This window comes from Canariomyces notabilis, assembly GCF_033297395.1.
Source record: "Canariomyces notabilis strain CBS 508.74 unplaced genomic scaffold N656scaffold_4, whole genome shotgun sequence".
Taxonomy (NCBI): Eukaryota; Fungi; Ascomycota; class Sordariomycetes; order Sordariales; family Chaetomiaceae; genus Canariomyces; species Canariomyces notabilis.
The window spans coordinates 244,214-261,527 of NW_027041826.1; the positions used below are offsets into that span (position 1 = coordinate 244,214).

At 56.2% G+C, this 17,314-nt stretch overlaps 6 protein-coding genes across 6 annotated transcripts; 3 read left to right on the forward strand and 3 right to left on the reverse strand.

Annotated features, from left to right (window-relative positions):
* Positions 1-318: 318 nt before the first annotated feature.
* On the reverse strand, positions 319-2,194 carry N656DRAFT_477461 (uncharacterized protein). The gene is made up of 2 exons (XM_064809788.1): positions 1,986-2,194; positions 319-1,926 (listed from the first exon to the last, which is right to left on the reverse strand). Exon 2 carries the CDS (start codon positions 1,751-1,753, stop codon positions 434-436), a length of 1,320 nt encoding a protein of 439 aa, XP_064672588.1. The 5' UTR covers positions 1,754-1,926; positions 1,986-2,194; the 3' UTR covers positions 319-433.
* Positions 2,195-2,883: 689 nt separating this feature from the next.
* On the forward strand, positions 2,884-4,027 carry N656DRAFT_787588 (Phosphoenolpyruvate/pyruvate domain-containing protein; the record flags this gene model as incomplete). The annotated part of the gene is made up of 4 exons (XM_064816619.1): positions 2,884-3,015; positions 3,091-3,258; positions 3,319-3,651; positions 3,722-4,027. 4 exons carry the CDS (start codon positions 2,884-2,886, stop codon positions 4,025-4,027), a joined length of 939 nt encoding a protein of 312 aa, XP_064672589.1.
* On the reverse strand, positions 3,866-6,475 carry N656DRAFT_835064 (glycosyltransferase family 22 protein). The gene is made up of 4 exons (XM_064818742.1): positions 6,072-6,475; positions 5,669-5,899; positions 5,438-5,610; positions 3,866-5,380 (listed from the first exon to the last, which is right to left on the reverse strand). The coding sequence occupies exons 1-4, from the start codon at positions 6,366-6,368 to the stop codon at positions 4,120-4,122; spliced, it is 1,962 nt and encodes a 653-aa protein (XP_064672590.1). The 5' UTR covers positions 6,369-6,475; the 3' UTR covers positions 3,866-4,119.
* Positions 6,476-7,509: 1,034 nt separating this feature from the next.
* N656DRAFT_787590 (ornithine aminotransferase) lies at positions 7,510-9,023 on the forward strand (the record flags this gene model as incomplete). The annotated part of the gene is made up of 3 exons (XM_064816620.1): positions 7,510-8,025; positions 8,112-8,813; positions 8,886-9,023. The coding sequence occupies 3 exons, from the start codon at positions 7,510-7,512 to the stop codon at positions 9,021-9,023; spliced, it is 1,356 nt and encodes a 451-aa protein (XP_064672591.1).
* Positions 9,024-10,769: 1,746 nt separating this feature from the next.
* On the reverse strand, positions 10,770-11,678 carry N656DRAFT_477525 (uncharacterized protein). The gene is made up of 2 exons (XM_064809789.1): positions 11,614-11,678; positions 10,770-11,527 (listed from the first exon to the last, which is right to left on the reverse strand). Exon 2 carries the CDS (start codon positions 11,313-11,315, stop codon positions 10,896-10,898), a length of 420 nt encoding a protein of 139 aa, XP_064672592.1. The 5' UTR covers positions 11,316-11,527; positions 11,614-11,678; the 3' UTR covers positions 10,770-10,895.
* A 2,490-nt stretch (positions 11,679-14,168) lies between these two features.
* N656DRAFT_704436 (kinase-like protein) lies at positions 14,169-17,255 on the forward strand (the record flags this gene model as incomplete). Its single annotated transcript, XM_064811179.1, has 3 exons — positions 14,169-14,300; positions 14,455-17,062; positions 17,122-17,255. 3 exons carry the CDS (start codon positions 14,169-14,171, stop codon positions 17,253-17,255), a joined length of 2,874 nt encoding a protein of 957 aa, XP_064672593.1.
* Between the last annotated feature and the right edge of the window lie 59 nt (positions 17,256-17,314).

The window sequence follows — 17,314 nt, forward strand, 5'->3', positions numbered from 1 at the left end:
GAATGGCATGAGTTGAACAGTGAAGTATACGACGAAGATGTTTATGAGCAATGTGGAGGCGTTCAGGGGCTCTTTGGAGTACACCCCTCGTTGCATTACAAGCTGGCGATGGAAAATGTTCTCGTGTGTTGGCACCTCTTCTGGACAGGCAGCGGAACGAATACCCAGACTAAACTGCAACCTGTGATTCGAATACCTCGTCATTGGGATGCTTCTGCCGGTCCTTGGCAAGGACGGTGAGCGGCTTTCCACGTACGGTGTGCATCAACCAACAATACTAGCGGAAAGTTGGCATGAGTAAGCTGGATAAGCCCGTAGTGGTGCATCTTGACTACCGCCTGGAGTTCTATCCGTCTTCTCTATGTGGGACTGCACGAGCAGCTCGCAGATCCCGCCATGTGTCTAGTAATACCAATCTACCACACTGCGGCCCTCACCTTTCCCCGCCGATGGCCACAAAGTCCTGCACATCAAGCGGTTTCAGATCCGGAAACACTCCCTCCTGCCGCCCCCGCAACCCAGCCATGAGTCGCTCAATCTCGTCAAGCTCCCGGTCAACCTTGGGGTCCCCGAGTCCCCTGAGCACCCTTAGGTCCTCCTCGGCGGCCGCTTCCTCCTCGCGCGACAACCCCCTGGCCCGCTCCATCTCCAAGGCTTCCAGTGCTGCGAGCCTGTCTCGCCAGCGTTCTTTACCACCCTGCCCATCCTCCATGGTCTGGTTGTCGTACACCACCAGCCCGTTCCTCCTCAGCACCACAACCCGCCCCACCACGGCAGGACTACCACCACAACCGTCGTCTTGTTGTTGTCGGTCAAGCCAGCCCACAGCCGCCGCCAGCCCCGCGTAGCTCTCGTCATGCACTCCCCGCGGGGTGAGCCGCACGGGTAACCCCCTCGCGGGCCCGGCCTCGGGCAGCCGCCGGTAGTAGCGTGTCAGGATCCCCAGACGGCTGAGGCATGCGGGGACGGCGAGCACGGCTACTCGGACGTCATATTCATATTCGTAACCTGCTACTGCTCTTTCCCCGGGTGGTTCGGGGAGTGACGAAGCAGAACAGAGGTGGTGGGAAGAAGGATGAGGGGGGGAGAAGACGCGCACAAGGGCCTCAAACTCCCCCCTACGCCGGCACGCGCTCTCAACGAGCACGTCGACCCCTGCATGGGCCGCGTGGGAACATACTTCGCGCAGCCAGGCGGCTGCGTCGGACCCGGCCAGGCGTGAGGCGTGGGAGGGGTGGGTGAGGAGGCAGGTTTGGTAGTGCGGGTGGTAGGTCTTGAAGGTGTCTGCTATCAGGTGGACTACTACTCCTTTACCATCATTGTGATGGGGCTGTTGTTGCTGCTGCTGCAGGGCGTCAAGTAAGAGTGGGGCGAGACGGGTCTTGCCTGCGCCTGTTTGGCCTAGGATCAGGATTGCGAGCGGTCGGCGGCGGGGACGGGATTGTGTGTCAGGGTTGGTTGATTCTGCAGGTCGAGGGGTAGGCAAATAGGGGTATAATTCCCGCGGGAGGATCTCGTTGTGGAGGATTTGGGCGTGTTGCGCGGCGGTTAGTTGCCAGGTTGACAGGATGGAGGGGATGGCTTCTGGGGTGGTGGTGGTGCTGGTAGTGCTGGTGGTGGTGGGCGCTGGAAGGGGTTGCGGCGGGTTGCTGGAGAGCCTGTTGGATGACCCGGGAGGAGGGGATCTTCTTGCGGATTCGCCGAGGGCGGGTTCCTGGGGGTCCGTCATTGTGGGCCGACAGGCTGGCAGCATTAAGGTATATAAGGTATATTCTCGAAATGTTCAGGGCTGAGAATGCTTGCCAGGTTGTACAAGTACCTGAAGCCAGCCAGCAGGACACGTCGAGTCGAGATCTGATATGGTCCGTCGTTGTTGACATAGGGGATCTGACTCGGCAAAGTTGGTCAAGTTGCCAGCAGTACGCTCTGAACGGCATTAGCACAGGCCTGGAGAATTGATCGAAAAGGTACGGAGTAATACGCACCTGATGTACAATGGGCTCCTGTGTAACTACAAAAAGCTGTTAGATCGTTTGCAAAGGTGCTGTTGTTCAGTTGAACCGGCTTCACCCGTTCAAGGCATAATTCGGGCACTGAAAACCTAACGAATACTAATGTTTGCTCCCACACGCAAGGCTAGCTCTAATAACAATGGAAGCACCGGAATACCGAATGCACGTTACGTAAGTGATCAGCTATGATCTATCTGTACGTGGGACGATGCGCGAGTACCATCCATAGAGGTATAAAGGTATGTGTACTGCGTGCCGGAGGGTTGGAGATGTGCTGCAAAACCACGGCACTGCGTCGTGTCAGGCACACTTTTTGACGGAGGGGAGCTGCCGAATCCGACCTAACCCAGCCGGGTAACCCGGGTTACACGGGGTTACACTCGGTGCCAGGCATGCCCGTGTCTGATAGCAGCCTCAAATTCACGATACCTCCACCTTCTACCGTGTATGCTGAGCACCAAGGTGAAGAACCAACCTCCGACCTAACGATGAGACCGAAGGCGGCGAAGGGTTTCTGTCCAAACCCGACTCCGACGAACGGCCCGGCCGCGCTTATTCCCGGGTCATGCCGAATGCCGAGTCCGCACCCCGCGCTCCACAAATTCGGGGCTATGGCGGGTGTCACTTGAAGAAAGGGCCCACCTGCTCCGATACCCGCTCCGGTGGCGCCGGCAAGTTTTGGTCCCTTTTAGGGGCCATGGTATATAGCGTAGAAGATCTTGGCTGTTTGCTCCATCAACAACAACAAACTTGTTTTACCCCTTTTCCCCTTACCCCTTTTCACTCTCACCCTTCATCCCTTCCCCCTTTTCCCCGGCTATCACCAGAACCAACAAAGCTCCCAAACTCACATCAACATTCGCCGTGCGCAATGGCAACCCGCGCAGCCTCTACCCTCCGTTCATACCTGGCGGATCCTTCCAAGACTCTCATCTGTCCAGGCGTTCAGGATGGTCTTTCCGCGCGCGTCTGCCTCGAGCAGGGCTTTGAAGCCCTCTACATGGTCTCGATCACCCCCAGACTATAACCCCCTCCCCCCGCCCCCCCCCTTCTCTTTGGCTGCTGACACCTGTACCAGACCGGCGCGGGAACAGCCATCTCAACGCTGGGCATGCCCGACCTCGGATTGACAACCGCCGACGACATGGTGCGCAACGCGGGCATGCTTGCCTCGCTGGACCGGTCCGTGCCCGTGATTGCCGATGCCGACACGGGATTTGGCGGGCCTGTAATGGTTGCGCGGACGGTACTTAACTTTTTCCCCCCTTCCCCCCCCTCTTTCATCCTTTATTGATAAGAAGAAAAGGTAGAGCGGTACATCCTCTCTGGCATCGCAGGCCTACACATCGAGGACCAGGTGCTCTCCAAGCGGTGCGGCCACCTGCTAGGAAAAGAACTGGTCGACGTCGAGACGTTCACGGCGCGGATCCGCGCGGCCGACGCGGCCCGCAAGCGACTCTCGTCGTCTGTGTCGGGGGCGTCCGACTTCGTCATCATTGCCCGCACCGACGCGCTGCAAAGCCTCGGCTTTGACGAGGCCGTGGCCCGGCTCAAAGCTGCGGTTGCCGCGGGGGCTGATGTGGCGTTTTTGGAGGGGATGAGGACGCTGGATGAGATGCGGAGGGTTGTAGAGGTCATGGTTCGTCCCGCCCCCCTTTCTTTGTTTATGCTGTGGGGAGTGGGGATAGTGACGATGCTGACTGAGACAGGCACCGACGCCCTGCCTGCTAAACATGGTGGCGGGCGGGGTTACGCCGCTGATTGATGCGGCCGCGGCCAGGGAGATGGGCTACAAGATCGTCATATGGCCGTGCTTCGCCATGACGGCTGCGTACCTCGCCTATCGGCAGGCGGCCGAGGAGCTGAAGACGACGGGGGCCATCAAGGAGCGCGTTGGGCCCGACGGGAAGACGGTGGTCGGCGGGATTCGCGACATTTTCGAGCTCTGCGGGCTGACTAAGTGCGCCGAATTCGACAGGGAGATGGGAGGGAAGACGTTCGAAAAGGGTGTATAGTCGGATGTCTAGTTATCAGTACCGCCCCTGACAATATCATACAAGTAACAGAGATTCCACCCACTAATTCACTCGCAGTACAACTTCCCCCTTCAAAACCCACCACCATAAGACCCCTCATAAACCCCGGTATCCCAAACCACCAAACTCCCTCTCCTCCGCCAATCCTCATTGAACCACCCGTTCCTCGCAGCCCACACCCTCCTGAGCTTGACGCCCATGTCCTTGCCAGGGGCATCCTCCCCCTCAAAAAACCGCTTGAGCACCCCTTCCACACCTTCAAACCCAACAATATACCGCGGAATCTCACCTGCCCGCCCATTGCCTTTGGCCGGCCACATCTCCTCGGCCAAGAACCTAACCCCGTACTCCCCATCCGGAGCGGCCAAGTAAAAGCGATCGGCCTCGTCAAGGTAGGCATTCCTCTCGGCACTGCCGGGCGCGGTATTCAGCGGCGGCTCGCAGGTAAGCGCGCGCGCGCGCAGGGCCGGGTAGACGAGGTGCGATCGCCAAGGGGTAGAGTGGCAGGGCGTGAGGAATAGGGCAAATAGCTCGGTACTGTCGCTGACGTTCTTGCTGTGGTTATCATGGTTGCTGATAGCTAGGACATTCGGATGGAGGCGCTCAAAGTCCGTCCGGAGGAACTCGACAACTGAGAGGGGTGCTGACTGGTGGAAAAGAGAGAGGTAGCCAGCTAAAAAGAGGTTGATGGAGAGGATGTATGCGAGTGTGTGCTTGTGGCGGAGAGAGACAGGGCTGGAGGTTGACTGCGGCGATGATGCGGTGGGCTCTTTGGTGAAGAATGATGTGATGTATGGCGCCCCGGCGATGTGGAAGATTGGTAGGAGTGGGTAGATGAAGCGGACTTCTTTATGGGAGATGAGGGAAAGGAGCAAAATCATGCCCGCAGAGACCAAGGAAAGGGTCCTGAGAACGCTGGATTGGCTATTAGGAAGCTTCTGGGGCGAGGAGAAAGCCTTCCAAAGACCAATCACGCAAAAAGGGAGAAAAGTAGTGGTCAGGAGGGGGACGCCCTGGGAAAGATAGTAATGCCAGGGCATGCGGCCGTAAAAGACGGCAAGCGCCTGCGAGAGGTTGAAGTAGAGCCACTTGTATGGCGGAAACGTCCAGAAACCAAAGTAGAGACGATCAGATGCGAGAGAAAGCGCCAGGACTGCCGCCCCGCAGATCAGAATCTCTCGGATGAGCACGATCAGGCACGAGGTTCCCAGCGCTGGTTTACTTTTACCAGTCGGCCTCAGAAGTGACAGACTCAGAACGCCAAGCCATATAATCAGATTTGTTGCCCGTAACAAGACGGCAATGGCTGCAAGCACGAGCGATATCCGGAGGCTGTCATTGTTTCAGCCCAGTATCGATCCGCCAGCAGCAGTCACGGAGGGGTCCTACCTTGTAACTGTGTGTTTCTGGAGTAAGGACAAACCACTGCCCGCCTTCTCATCTCGGAAAAGGGCCCATGGCCAGTATGCCAGGGCGGCTATGGTCAAAGTTGTCTCCAGCGAGTTGGAAAAGGTCCTTGTGGAGCAATACCACTGCCAGGGGTTGAGCACCGTCATCCACAACTGCACCTGGTCAGCAAAAGTGCCAAGGTGACACTCGGAGCAAAGACAGGAAACTGACAGCAGCCCATGGAGCATTGCTTTCCTTGCCGTAGATGTCCATGGCAAGCTTCCACGTGTAAAATTCGGCCAGCGCGGCAAAGACGGACTGCAGAGTCCCCGGCAAGGCGACGAGGATAAAGGCCCTGAACGGCACAAACAGATGGAGGAAGCTCATCAAACTATCCACAGCCTTGTACACCAGCCCAAAGATTGCCGGGTGCAGCGAGGATCTGAGCTGATGTTGCCATTCCTAAGGTTTTGTTGGTGGTTGATTGTCAGTGAACAGCTACATACAACTCATGCACACGCATGCTCTGAAAAAAAAAAAAAAAAAAAAAAAAAAAAAAAAAGAAAAAAAAAAGAAAAGAAAAGAAAAAAAAAAGAAAAAAAAAGAAAAGAAAAAGAAAAGAAAAGTCATATACCCAAGTCAGCCAGGCGCCGCTCTCGCTGCCAAAGGCCATTCTCCACGCCGGCTCCAGCGCCTGAAAGTACTCATCTGGCTGGAAGAAGGTGCGCAGGCAAAGCGAGTTGATGAACCGAAACAGCAGCAGCAAGCTGAGCACATCCCGGACCTGGGCAGCTGCGACCTGGGCGTGTACTTGGCGCGCCTTCTTCTCGTCTGCCGCAGCCGTTGTGCCTAGCGGTACAACGTTAGGTACCGTGTTAGGATCCGCCTTTCGCCGGGCGCGCAGCCCTTCGGCGGCCGGCTTGGATTCCATTGCCTGACACCTACTCCTGGATAGGTGCTGTCACTCGCTGCTCGTGTCTTCCAGGTTGTCTTTCTGCTCGTTCAGGGGTTTGTTGAACCAAAGTCTCAATGTCGTTGTACATACAAGGCAGTTGGCTGCCGAGCTGCTTCCAGGTGGGATGCAACTCAAAGGGTGCTTGGGTCGATTAGATAACGTCGTCGCTGATTGGCTGGATCCAGCCCTACAGGTGCTGTGGGCTCGTCACCTGAGCAGCCGTTGGCCCAGTCGGAGCACGCAGACCCCTTGCAACAGCCGGCACCGAGACCCACCTAAAGCACCCCTCCGTTCTCCGGGTTCGCTTCGACACAATCGAACCTCCGGAGACCGGGATGATTGGCCAAAGTAACACATTTTCGTTTCGCTGCTTTTTTCGCCACTGGTATCGCTCTTTTCACGCCGAACCCCACAAATGGAAAACAAAACCAAAAGACCGGGCTCTCGGATCACCTGGGAGACTGGAATCGGCTTCGCATCGGTGGGCCGCGAACGGGTTTCGTAATACAGTACATAGCGGCCGCTCGGCGCCGGCGCTGCCCAGGATGGTCAGGGATCCAGGGCCCCACGTCAGGTGGCTCGGTGCTGTCATGTTGTCATCGACGCCGCTTGCACCTGCACTTAGGGGTATGGTGGCGTTTCACGAAAGTCCACAAAAAACAGATTTCCATTTGCACTGATCCCGATCAAAGCCGCGCTGGAGCGGTGCTGGGTGAATCCGTGCCCTTTTTCTTTTATATAATAACCCGCGCGTTTCTCCCACTGGTACAATACTCTTCCCATTCTCTGTTGCCATTTCCAGCTGTCAATTGAGCTAAGGGGATTAAGGTAGGGTTATGCGGGTTGCTTCGCTCCGTCGAGTCAGTCTACATTAGTGTACGCGGGGTCCCCTTATCAAAGATCGCGCCAAGTCGCCCTCAGACACCTTGCCTTGCGATAGCCAACCGTCTGGTCGGATCTGATCTTCCTTGGCTTCTTTATCAGTCTCGTCTCTCAGTGGGGCACAGGCTGCACCAGAAACCCTTCCTCCAGGGTACAAAGCGATTTCGGCCGACACCCGCTCTCCCCCATACATAGCACCCCTTAGTGTTCGTCACCCCAACAAGACAAAAACACCATGGCGCCTCACGCAGACAAGGACCCCTCTCCGGTTCGAGGCAACGGAGCCGGGCTACCCAAGGACAAGGACCGGTACCACGCCTCGTCGACCAAGGGCGCCATCGCCGCCGAGAACGAGTTCGCTGCGCACAACTACCACCCGCTGCCCGTGGTGTTTGCGCGCGCCCAGGGCGTCCACGTGTGGGATCCCGAGGGCAAGCACTACCTCGACTTTTTGTCGGCCTACAGCGCCGTCAACCAGGGCCACTGCCACCCGGAGCTGGTCAAGGCGCTCACCGAGCAGGCCTCGCGGCTGACGCTGAGCTCGCGCGCCTTCCACAACGATGTGTTCCCCGTGTGGGCCGAGAAGGTGCGCAGCGTCTTCGGCTACGACATGGTGCTGCCCATGAACACGGGTGCCGAGGCCGTCGAGACGGCCATCAAGATCGCGCGGAAATGGGCATACAAGGTCAAAGGCGTCGCGCCCGGGCGAGCCCTCGTCTTTAGCGCAGCGGATAACTTCCACGGGCGGACGGTAAGGCTTTCCCCCAACCCCTTGCTAACAAACACATGCAAAGCCGTGCAATCGAAAATTCTAACACCGATCCCCTTTCTCCCCAGATGACGGCCATCTCCCTCTCCGTCGACCCGGAATCCCGCGACAACTACGGCCCCTACCTACCCAACGTGGGCGCCGTCAACCCCAGCACAGGCCAGCCCATCCGCTACGACAACATATCCGACCTGGAAGCCGTCCTGGCCACGCACGGCGCCGACACAGCGGCATTCATCGTGGAACCAATCCAAGGCGAGGCGGGCGTTGTGGTGCCCTCGGACACATACCTGTCCCAGGTCGCCGCGCTCTGCAAGAAACACAACGTCCTCCTGATCTGCGACGAGATCCAGACGGGCATCGCGCGCACGGGCAAAATGCTCTGCTGCGAGTGGGCGGGCATCAAACCCGACATGGTCACTTTGGGTAAGGCCATCTCGGGCGGGATGTACCCCGTCAGCTGCGTCCTGGCCAACAAGGAGGTCATGCTTGTCGTTGAGCCTGGCACGCACGGGTCCACCTACGGCGGAAACCCCCTCGGCTGCGCCGTCTCGATTCGCGCGCTGGAGCTGGTTGAGGAGGAAGGGCTTGTTGCCAGGGCGGACAGGTTAGGGAGGATTTTTAGGGAAGGAGTGGAAGCCTTTGGGAGTAAGATTGTGAAAGTTGTGAGGGGGAAGGGGTTGTTGAATGCTGTTGTCATTGATGAGGAGGCGGCGGGCGGGAGGACGGCGTGGGATTTGTGCATGCTTCTAAAGGAGAAGGGTGTGTTGGTAAGTTTTTGTCCCAGGAAACATATGTTCCCTGTTAAAGGTAATGGAAGGCATGGCTGACTGGGTGACTAGGCGAAACCGACACATGGCAACATCATACGGTTCGCGCCGCCCCTGGTTATCACCGAGGACGAGCTGCGGAGCGCTATCGCCATCATTGGCGAGGCGTTGAAGGAATTGCCCACGGCGATAGTGACGGGTGGGCATTGATTGATTCAGAGAGTGGCTGGCGGCTCCAGAAACAGCAGAAAGAGGAGACGGGCTGCGTCACGGCTGGCGAGGCATGCCGCATCGCAGGGGATTAGCATGTCTTAACAACAGTCAGATGGTGCTGGGTCCCGAGGTCTGTCTCGGGGTGGCGCCTATCCTGCTGTTAGCTCATCCTCCTCCACACTTGGAGTACTGGGCAGCATTTCGCGGAGAGAGAGCGGACTGATGCTAAATTGTATATATCGGCACGGTCATGCCATGTGCTGGGATGCTTTTGGGAGCTGGGAGCTAGATACCTGATGCTGGCGACAGCAAAGCGCAGTGTATGTAGTTGTGTATGTACATACAGTACACGTGGAAGCACTTACAAGAGGTACAGTACCTGTTTTGCCATGGTGTGTTGTTGAATCTGCGTGTCAACTTTGGCTTTGCACTGCGGAATGCTGTTTCCAACGTACTTAAAAGTATCGTCCTGTACAAATATGTATATGCCGTCAGTTCACAGGCTCGAGCCAAGGGGCGGATGCCGGGTGCGGGTTCCGTTGCAGTAGGGTCCCCGTCAGGGTGGAACAGAACTGTGGGGGTTCCGCTAGGCGTCTAAATGGGTTGCATATGGTTTGTACGTTAAGGTGACTTGGACCTTCTGATGAGTGAAGATTTGTGAAGGTGACGATGATTTGGTCGGTATCCTTCCTACTTAATCCTGCGAGAACTTATAACATCCGGCGGTGTGTGCTCGTTGTATGTAGGAGGAGTCGAGGCATACCCTTTTTTTGCCTGCCCCATTAGGGGTGCCTGGGTTGTGTAACATTCTCATATGTAACTACCGTAACGAGTAGCAGAACCCTGATGGTTTTATTCGTACATTTACTTGTGCTATTGGCAAATGACCGCGCTGGTTTACACTTGCTACCCTTCGATATGACCTCAGTCTTCAACTCCTAGGGTCTAGGAACCTTTGTAATTGACATCAGGAACCACTCCCATGGTCGCGCGGCCCATGTTATGACTTCGCTTAGCCGAGCTTTGGATTGTTCGTATGTACAGTACAGTACAGTACAGTACTTAATGCAGTTCGGAGCGTGGAGGGTGTAACTCCAGTGGTTGCCTTCTAGGCTTCCCATTAGACCCATCTCACCCAGGGTCACAACTCCTCTTTCTTCCACGACTAGGCAATTGTAGAGTGCCTAGGTAGATGCCTGATACTACTGTCTTGAGATCACGCCATTAAAGAGACCCCAGCAGGCGCCACCTCTGGGATGGGTCCAAATGGCAGAAGGAGATGTAGGTAACTGCTTAGATTCTTGAGCTGTTGCTGATGAGAGTGTGGTGTGTGTCTGTGTGAGTTATCCGTATCTCAGATGGAGGGTGAGTGGATGAGCGGGAAATACCGGGGTCCAAACAGCCAATTACACCACCCTCACTGTCCAGCCGAGACTTGCTGGTGTCTTCTGATGAAATGTGAAACGTGAGGGCGTATGGCTTCCCCGGGCTCGTATACTGTTTACAGTTTAATTGATAAATCGCGGGTTGATTGTACCTATTGCTCCCCTTCCCCATGCGTCTCTTCTCGGGACCGGCGGACAGGGGGCCCCTTTCTCGAATGATACAATGCCACATCTGAAGTATTGACGGCTACCGATCGGTAAGTGCACACTTGCATCCCGTCCGTTGTGAACATGGACACGTGAGACGAAGACGGGGGTTTGCCTCGAGCTGCAGAGCTCGTTTAGTCATCGGTCTGCCTCGATATCGGTTAGCCTGTTTGGGAACTTCAATTGGCTTTCAGAGAGGTCCCAATGGACAATGGCAGGGTGTGCAAGTCTGATGACAAGCATGGAAAGTTTACATGATCGTGGTTCCCTAGGCATACTATCTCGTCCTTGGGGAGTGGGATCGACCAAGGCACGGAAAACTGCGAGGTTGACTCGACTCAGGTTCTAAGCTAGTCGTCCAGTTTCCTTTTTGGGATTCGCTGATTCCAAGCCTGGCTCCTTCTCCGCGAGACGATGAGATGGCAGTAATCGATACAGTGATTGCTACCTGGTACCAAGTAGTGTTTTCAGAACAGAATTTTAAGTAAGAGAAAAAGGAATGGATGAAGAAGATCAATGATCCATCTTGGAATACAAGAATGAATGAATTCGATCCGAGACATAACACAATCAGCCAAACTCCCAGAAGACCGCAGACTGCGTACGAGCAGCTTAGCTCGGTTGACCGTTGATGTGTCCGGTGACCCCATTCACAGGACTGATGCTGGGTTAAGACGTGGCGTCCTGCTGCAGGCATCGCGGCTTAGCTGCAGTTGAGAAAACCAGATTAAATCCCGGGGTTATCGAGGATTTTGTATTCTGGGGAGGCGCAATGAGAAGGCGGCTTAGGTGACACACGAATTGGATGAATCTCAAGCTGCAGGCAAGGAATTGACCGCCTTGAGATGCACATTGCCCAGGCGGACACGTTTTGTATTGCCAACAGCAAAGTGCCATCCAATTCCTTTGCTATGGCTAGGAAACCTCCTCACATTAGCTCCAGGTATCCGTAGCTGCTTGATAGGCATGCAAATGAGAGATGCGAGTTAACCTACGGAGTAGCGACAGGACCGATACGAAGGTTGGTTGCATTGATAAGTGAGCGAACCTCTCTGGCCATCGATAAGGAAGACAGGGGCAGCGATAACCATGGTAGGACTTCATCCGGTCCCGGGATGAGCATTGAGGACATCCACGATGGCGGCAGAAACAGCCTCACTTGCAGGGCCACTGTGGCCTCCTGGCGGATCTTGTCCTATCGCCGTTTGCATGTTTTTCATCCGACTATTGTCAGTAAGTTACCTCCGCTATCAGTGCCACCATCGCCTACGTAGGAGCAACACCCGGCAGTTCGGGCATGGTCTCGGGTCCCTTCATTCAGTCCGCCTGCCGTTGTGTCATGTATGCCGCAGCGGGTAACCGGCAGGGAGAAGGCGGATCTGTGCATGGTAATATATGAGTCCACTTCGGGGACGGGAGAGGTCGTGTTGACACATGGATATTTGAACCTGGTGGCAATAAGAAGGCCATCCCCCTTCTGGGAGCCGTTCCTGACGACGGATGTTGTACTGTAATACACCTGACTCAACTCCGTGACGCTCTCTTTTCACCATGCACCCTTTTTCTGTATTGTACCTATAGGTCAAAGTTATGGCCATACACACGAAAAACCTACCGCCTGCCTCGCATGCTCCAAGCAGCAAGCAGGAGGGTGACACAGAAGCCGGCAGCTTCCGTGTTGCAAGTGCTCTTTCCATACTTCGTACCGTGTCTTGATTCTGTTATAGAAAGAGCATGCATCTCGGTGCATGACCGTGCTAGAATCGACGCCTATCCCACATTTCAGCATCAAGGCTGGTGCATACTGTGTTGTGTCGCGAGTGCCTGCGCAAGCCAACCGTCGGCTCCGGTTGGTGTATCCGCTGGCCGTCCATCGTGACGACGAGTGGCTGTGGAGCCGGACAGCATGAATTGACCCACAGGGGTCGGGGGTTGGGGGAACGGACCGAGGGACGGGGAGACGGGTCGCTGAGGCCAGGAAAACAAAAACGAGATTAGCTCAGCAGTCCGCCTCCGAAGACGCAAGAGAAGCGGCAAATTGTGATGGATGGCGATACGGTCTCAGGGTCCGGAAGGCAAGGTAATCAACTGTTAAGGTAACATATGGAAGGAGCCCAGCAGTGCGGCTTCGCTGGGGGCAGTGGGTAGGTGAGCAGGTGGTGTTATCGCGGAGCCTTATCGCAGAATGTCCCATTTTAGCGCGTCTCGGAAGACAAACTGCGAAACACGGCTTTGTAAGGTAGCTTTTTGTTACGTCAGCTGCCTCCCAGCGCTGCTGATGCCGGTAGATGCAAATTGGTACTTGAGGATACCATCCTCAATCCGTACACGTACTGTAAGCTAGCTCAGGCAAGGTGCCGGTCTGGGGGTTGATGGTCGCGCAATCGTCACGAGCACCGTGCTGGCCATGTCACTCGCACGCCTCCAAGAGGCGCGCCCTGGCCCAGTGAAGAGACGCCCCCAGGTCCCGTGCTTTCCGCTCTCAGCAGCGCGAGGACCCCTAACGTAACAGCTGCCCTGCGCTCTCACAGTAACCATTCCTCCAGTGGGCGCCCGGCAACAGAGCGGACAGGCCTAGGGTCGTCACTCTTGCAATCCTAAGCTGCTGTTCCCTTTCATCCAGGTTCCTCCCAAGTCCCTACCTTCTCTTCCCATCCTCTTTTCACCACCACCTCGTCTTCCATCACGAACCATCTTTGTGTCTCTCACCACCCTGTTCACGGAGCTCGCCCCGCCAATTTTGCGTGTTGCGAAATCGTGAAACTAGCGCCATCTGCTCCGCAGCCCATCGAGTCTGAGTCATTCAGTTGACCTTGGACGTCAGTCTGCCGTGTGGAGCTCTCCCACCTCCCACCTTTTGAGAAACAGCTTCCACTGCACCAGGCACAGTCGGCCATCTGAGCTTTTAGTCGCTGCTCTTCGCTGTGCCTCGCCACGCCAACCCGCTGCTTCTACCCCAGCCTGAACAAACAGCCGCTGCGTAGCATTTGCGCTGCCCGTCCAACCCATTCAAAAACCCCTACTTTCAACAAGTCGTCCTCCTTGGCCACTACCGCTCCCCGACGTCACGCAGTGCTCACGCCTAGTACACTTGCTTTCCGAGTCCTCGTTCAACACTCTTACTGCGGCCATCAACGCCCTTCAAGTCGAGATCACGGAAGCCTAACGTCTCCGCCAAGAAGAAGCACTGTCTAGCCTTCCTTCATCGACTACGCTCCAGGCGGTCAAGATAGCCTCCTTCCGCTCTCAGACACCCGACCTATCGGATCTCTACCGTTCCCGGTCCAGTTGTCCTAGGCAGCACCCCCTACCATCAACTCCCCTGTACAACGACAACACCAGCAGTTCCCATCGCCGACCCCAGGGGCTCCTCGTCTTCTTGTCCTCGTGCCGTCGTTAACATAGTTCGCCCCTCCCCAATATCGGCTTGTGCAATTCCGAAGCTGCCCCATATACATGACGATCAGATCGGCCGCCGACGTCTTTCGAATATCCTAGGCCCTCGGGCTGCAAGTCAACTTCCTGTCCTAGTCAACATACGCAGGGAGTCATGGCTGAGCGACCAACTTCCGCCTCATCGAGGCGAACAAAGCCAAGCAGTGACGACGCTATCGGGCACTTCGTTATTGATAAGGAGATAGGGAAGGGGAGCTTTGCTCAGGTTTACTCTGGCCGCCACAAGGTGAGCTTGATCCCGCCGCCGCCTGTAGTTCATGGCATGTCGTTCGTAACCGCCGTCATAAGCCTTGGCGGTCTGGGCTGCTGTTGTGTTTGCTCCTGTGCCAAATTCGTGCTTTCTAACCTCGGTTGATGCATCTACTAACATGGGTTTTCAGGTCACCGGTGCCTTGGTCGCCATAAAATCTGTTGAGCTTGGCCGTCTAAACAAGAAACTCAAGGAAAATCTCTATGGCGAGATCAAGATTCTCAAGAAGCTCCGTCACCCCCATATTGTTGCCCTTCATGACTGCGTCGAGTCGGCTACACATATCAACCTTATCATGGAGTATTGCGAGCTTGGGGACTTGTCGTTGTTCATCCGCAAGCGGGACAAGTTGATCACTAATTCGGCCACGCATGAGCTCGCGCGCAAGTACCCCGTGGCGCCCAATTCGGGCTTGCACGAAGTCGTTACCCGCCACTTTCTGAAGCAGCTTGCCAGTGCCCTCAAGTTCTTGCGAGAGGGTAACTTTGTCCACCGGGATGTCAAGCCCCAAAACCTGCTGCTGCTCCCTTCACCGCAGTGGAGGGAGGCCAACAAGACGGTGAAGCAGATTCTAAGTGCCAGTCACGATTCCCTCACGCCGGCCGCTGGACTGCCCTCGCTTCCCATGCTCAAGCTGGCCGATTTCGGGTTTGCTCGTGTCTTGCCTTCCACGTCGCTGGCTGAGACCCTCTGTGGATCGCCGCTGTACATGGCTCCCGAAATCTTGCGCTATGAGCGGTACGGCTCAAAAGCGGACCTGTGGTCGGTTGGCACCGTGCTGTACGAGATGGCGACAGGAAAGCCGCCATTCCGGGCCGGAAACCATGTGGAGCTAGTCCGGAAAATCGAGGCTGCGGATGATGTTATCAAATTCCCCCGTGACTCCATTGTCAGTTCCGAGTTGAAGGGCCTGATTCGAGCTCTGCTTAAGCGGAATCCGGTGGAACGTATGAGCTTCGCCGATTTCTTCGACCATCCCGTCATTACTGGGCCCATTCCGGACCTCGTTGAGGATGATATTTTAGACCAGGAAAGGCAATTCGCGAAAGAGGCAAGGGCCGCTGCAAAGCCGGACGAGGCCCCGACGCTATCGCGTAAACAGTCTGTCCGGCGAAATCCTGCGGAGCAGGAGGTCGTTCTTCCGTCGCCAAAGCCGCGCCGGTCGTCACCACTCGCAACTCCTATTGAGCCCAAGCCAAATCCTTTAGAGCAGATATCCAACCCCCGTGAGCATCTGAGCTACTCCCCGCGACAGGATTCCGGCGAAGCGTTCGGCATACGCCGTCCACAGGTCCAGCCGTCTACTTCGGCCCCGACTCGGCCTATCTCGTATGTGGACAGGAGTCGGCGGTATTCAAATGCCTCGTTGAGGGCAGCCCTCCGTGAAGCCCAAGCCTCATCTGAATTCAGCCGTGACGATCCATCAAATCACGCCAAGTCGAAGAGTAGACCCCTTACCGAAGAAGAAAAGGCTGCCCAAGACGTGGCGTTTGAGCGCGATTACATATTTGTCGACAAGACTGCTGTCGAGGTCAATGCGCTTGCAGACCAAATATCCCTGTATCCGCAGCAATCGCAGTCTCCAAAGTCTGGCCAGATCGTTAGGCGCGCCACACAGCAAGGGAACCCGACGTCGATAACCGGGGCTGTGCCCAGCCACTCGTCCAGAAACCACCACGGCCGAGGAGACCACTATCGGCAAGCTTCATACGACAAACCCCTGTCCAGCAGCCCCAGCTCGACGACCTCAGCTATCTCAAAGGCCATCCAAGACGCTAGCATCAGGTTATTCGGCTTCAAATATACGCCCCACCTGCTCGGCCGAGGGCAATCACCGCCGCAGATCTACAGTCCGTTCCCGGCTTACCCGACACCTTCCGTACCGGCTGGCTTGATCTCGGATGGGAAACAAGGCACTCCAGTGGATGAGGATTCCCGAGTGGCCCAATGCATTGAGGACTACGCAACGCGAAGTGACGTTGTGTACGGTTTCGCCGAGGTCAAGTATAAGCAACTCGTCCCACTAGCTCCTTCTATGGAACATGGTCTTGGGGGTGTCCCCGCCGACAAGATGGCAGAGGACGATGAGGGGCTCACGGCGGAGGCGGTGGTCGCGCTCTCTGAAGAAGCCCTGGTGCTCTACGTCAAGGCCCTGTCACTCCTCGCAAAGTCAATGGACATTGCTAGCCTATGGTGGTCACGCAAGAGCCGGGCCGATTCTAGCAACAGCATCCACCCGGCCGCTCGGGACGCTGTCAACAGCCAGGCATTGGCCTTGAAGATCAATGCCGCCGTCCAGTGGATCCGGTCCCGGTTTAATGAGGTCCTGGAGAAGGCCGAAATCGTGCGGTTAAAACTAATCGAGGCACAGAAGCAGCTACCCGAGGAACATCCTAGCCATCCCAGCAACCACCCGCCCGAGGCAAATTCCATTAGTGGCTCGGGGGCCGAAGGCGTATTCCTCTCTGCCGGCATAAGCGCCGAGAAGCTGATGTACGACCGAGCCGTCGAGATGAGCCGCACGGCCGCTATCAACGAGATTGCAAGCGAAGATCTTCCTGGGTGTGAGATCTCGTACATCACGGCCATCCGCATGCTAGAGGCCGTGCTGGATAATGACGATGACCACCTGCCCAAACTCCGCGGCTCGACATCGTCTAGGGATGAAAAAACCGTCGCCACTCGCGACGAAGCCTCGGGCGAGATGAGTGGCGACGACAAGCAGACTGTTCAAAAGAGTAGGCTACTCGCTCAGTGGGTCACTTTGTCCGTAATTTTGCTGACATTATGCCTGCAGTGATTCAGATGGTCAGCCAGAGGCTTGCATCCCTCCGGAAGAGGATGCATGCGATTGCCATGGCATCAAGAAGCCAGCAGCAGCAACAACAGATCATGGCGCGGCGCCGCAGCGGCGATATGACGCCCCGGTGACACCTGCCTCGTGTAACAGTCGAGGGTAGGATGGTCGGCTCAGCGAGCCTAACGAACAG

Bases quoted from the DNA above. Each gene is read 5' to 3' on its own strand.
- N656DRAFT_477461 (XM_064809788.1), bottom strand. From the start codon at position 1,753: ATGCTGCCAGCCTGTCGGCCCACAATGACGGACCCCCAGGAACCCGCC.
- N656DRAFT_835064 (XM_064818742.1), bottom strand. From the start codon at position 6,368: ATGGAATCCAAGCCGGCCGCCGAAGGGCTGCGCGCCCGGCGAAAGGCG. The intron at 5,611-5,668 runs GTCAGTTTCCTG...GACCAGGTGCAG, and splicing joins GCAATGCTCCATGGGCTGCT to TTGTGGATGACGGTGCTCAA. The intron at 5,381-5,437 runs GTAGGACCCCTC...AAACAATGACAG, and splicing joins CAGAAACACACAGTTACAAG to CCTCCGGATATCGCTCGTGC.
- N656DRAFT_477525 (XM_064809789.1), bottom strand. From the start codon at position 11,315: ATGCCTGCAGCAGGACGCCACGTCTTAACCCAGCATCAGTCCTGTGAA.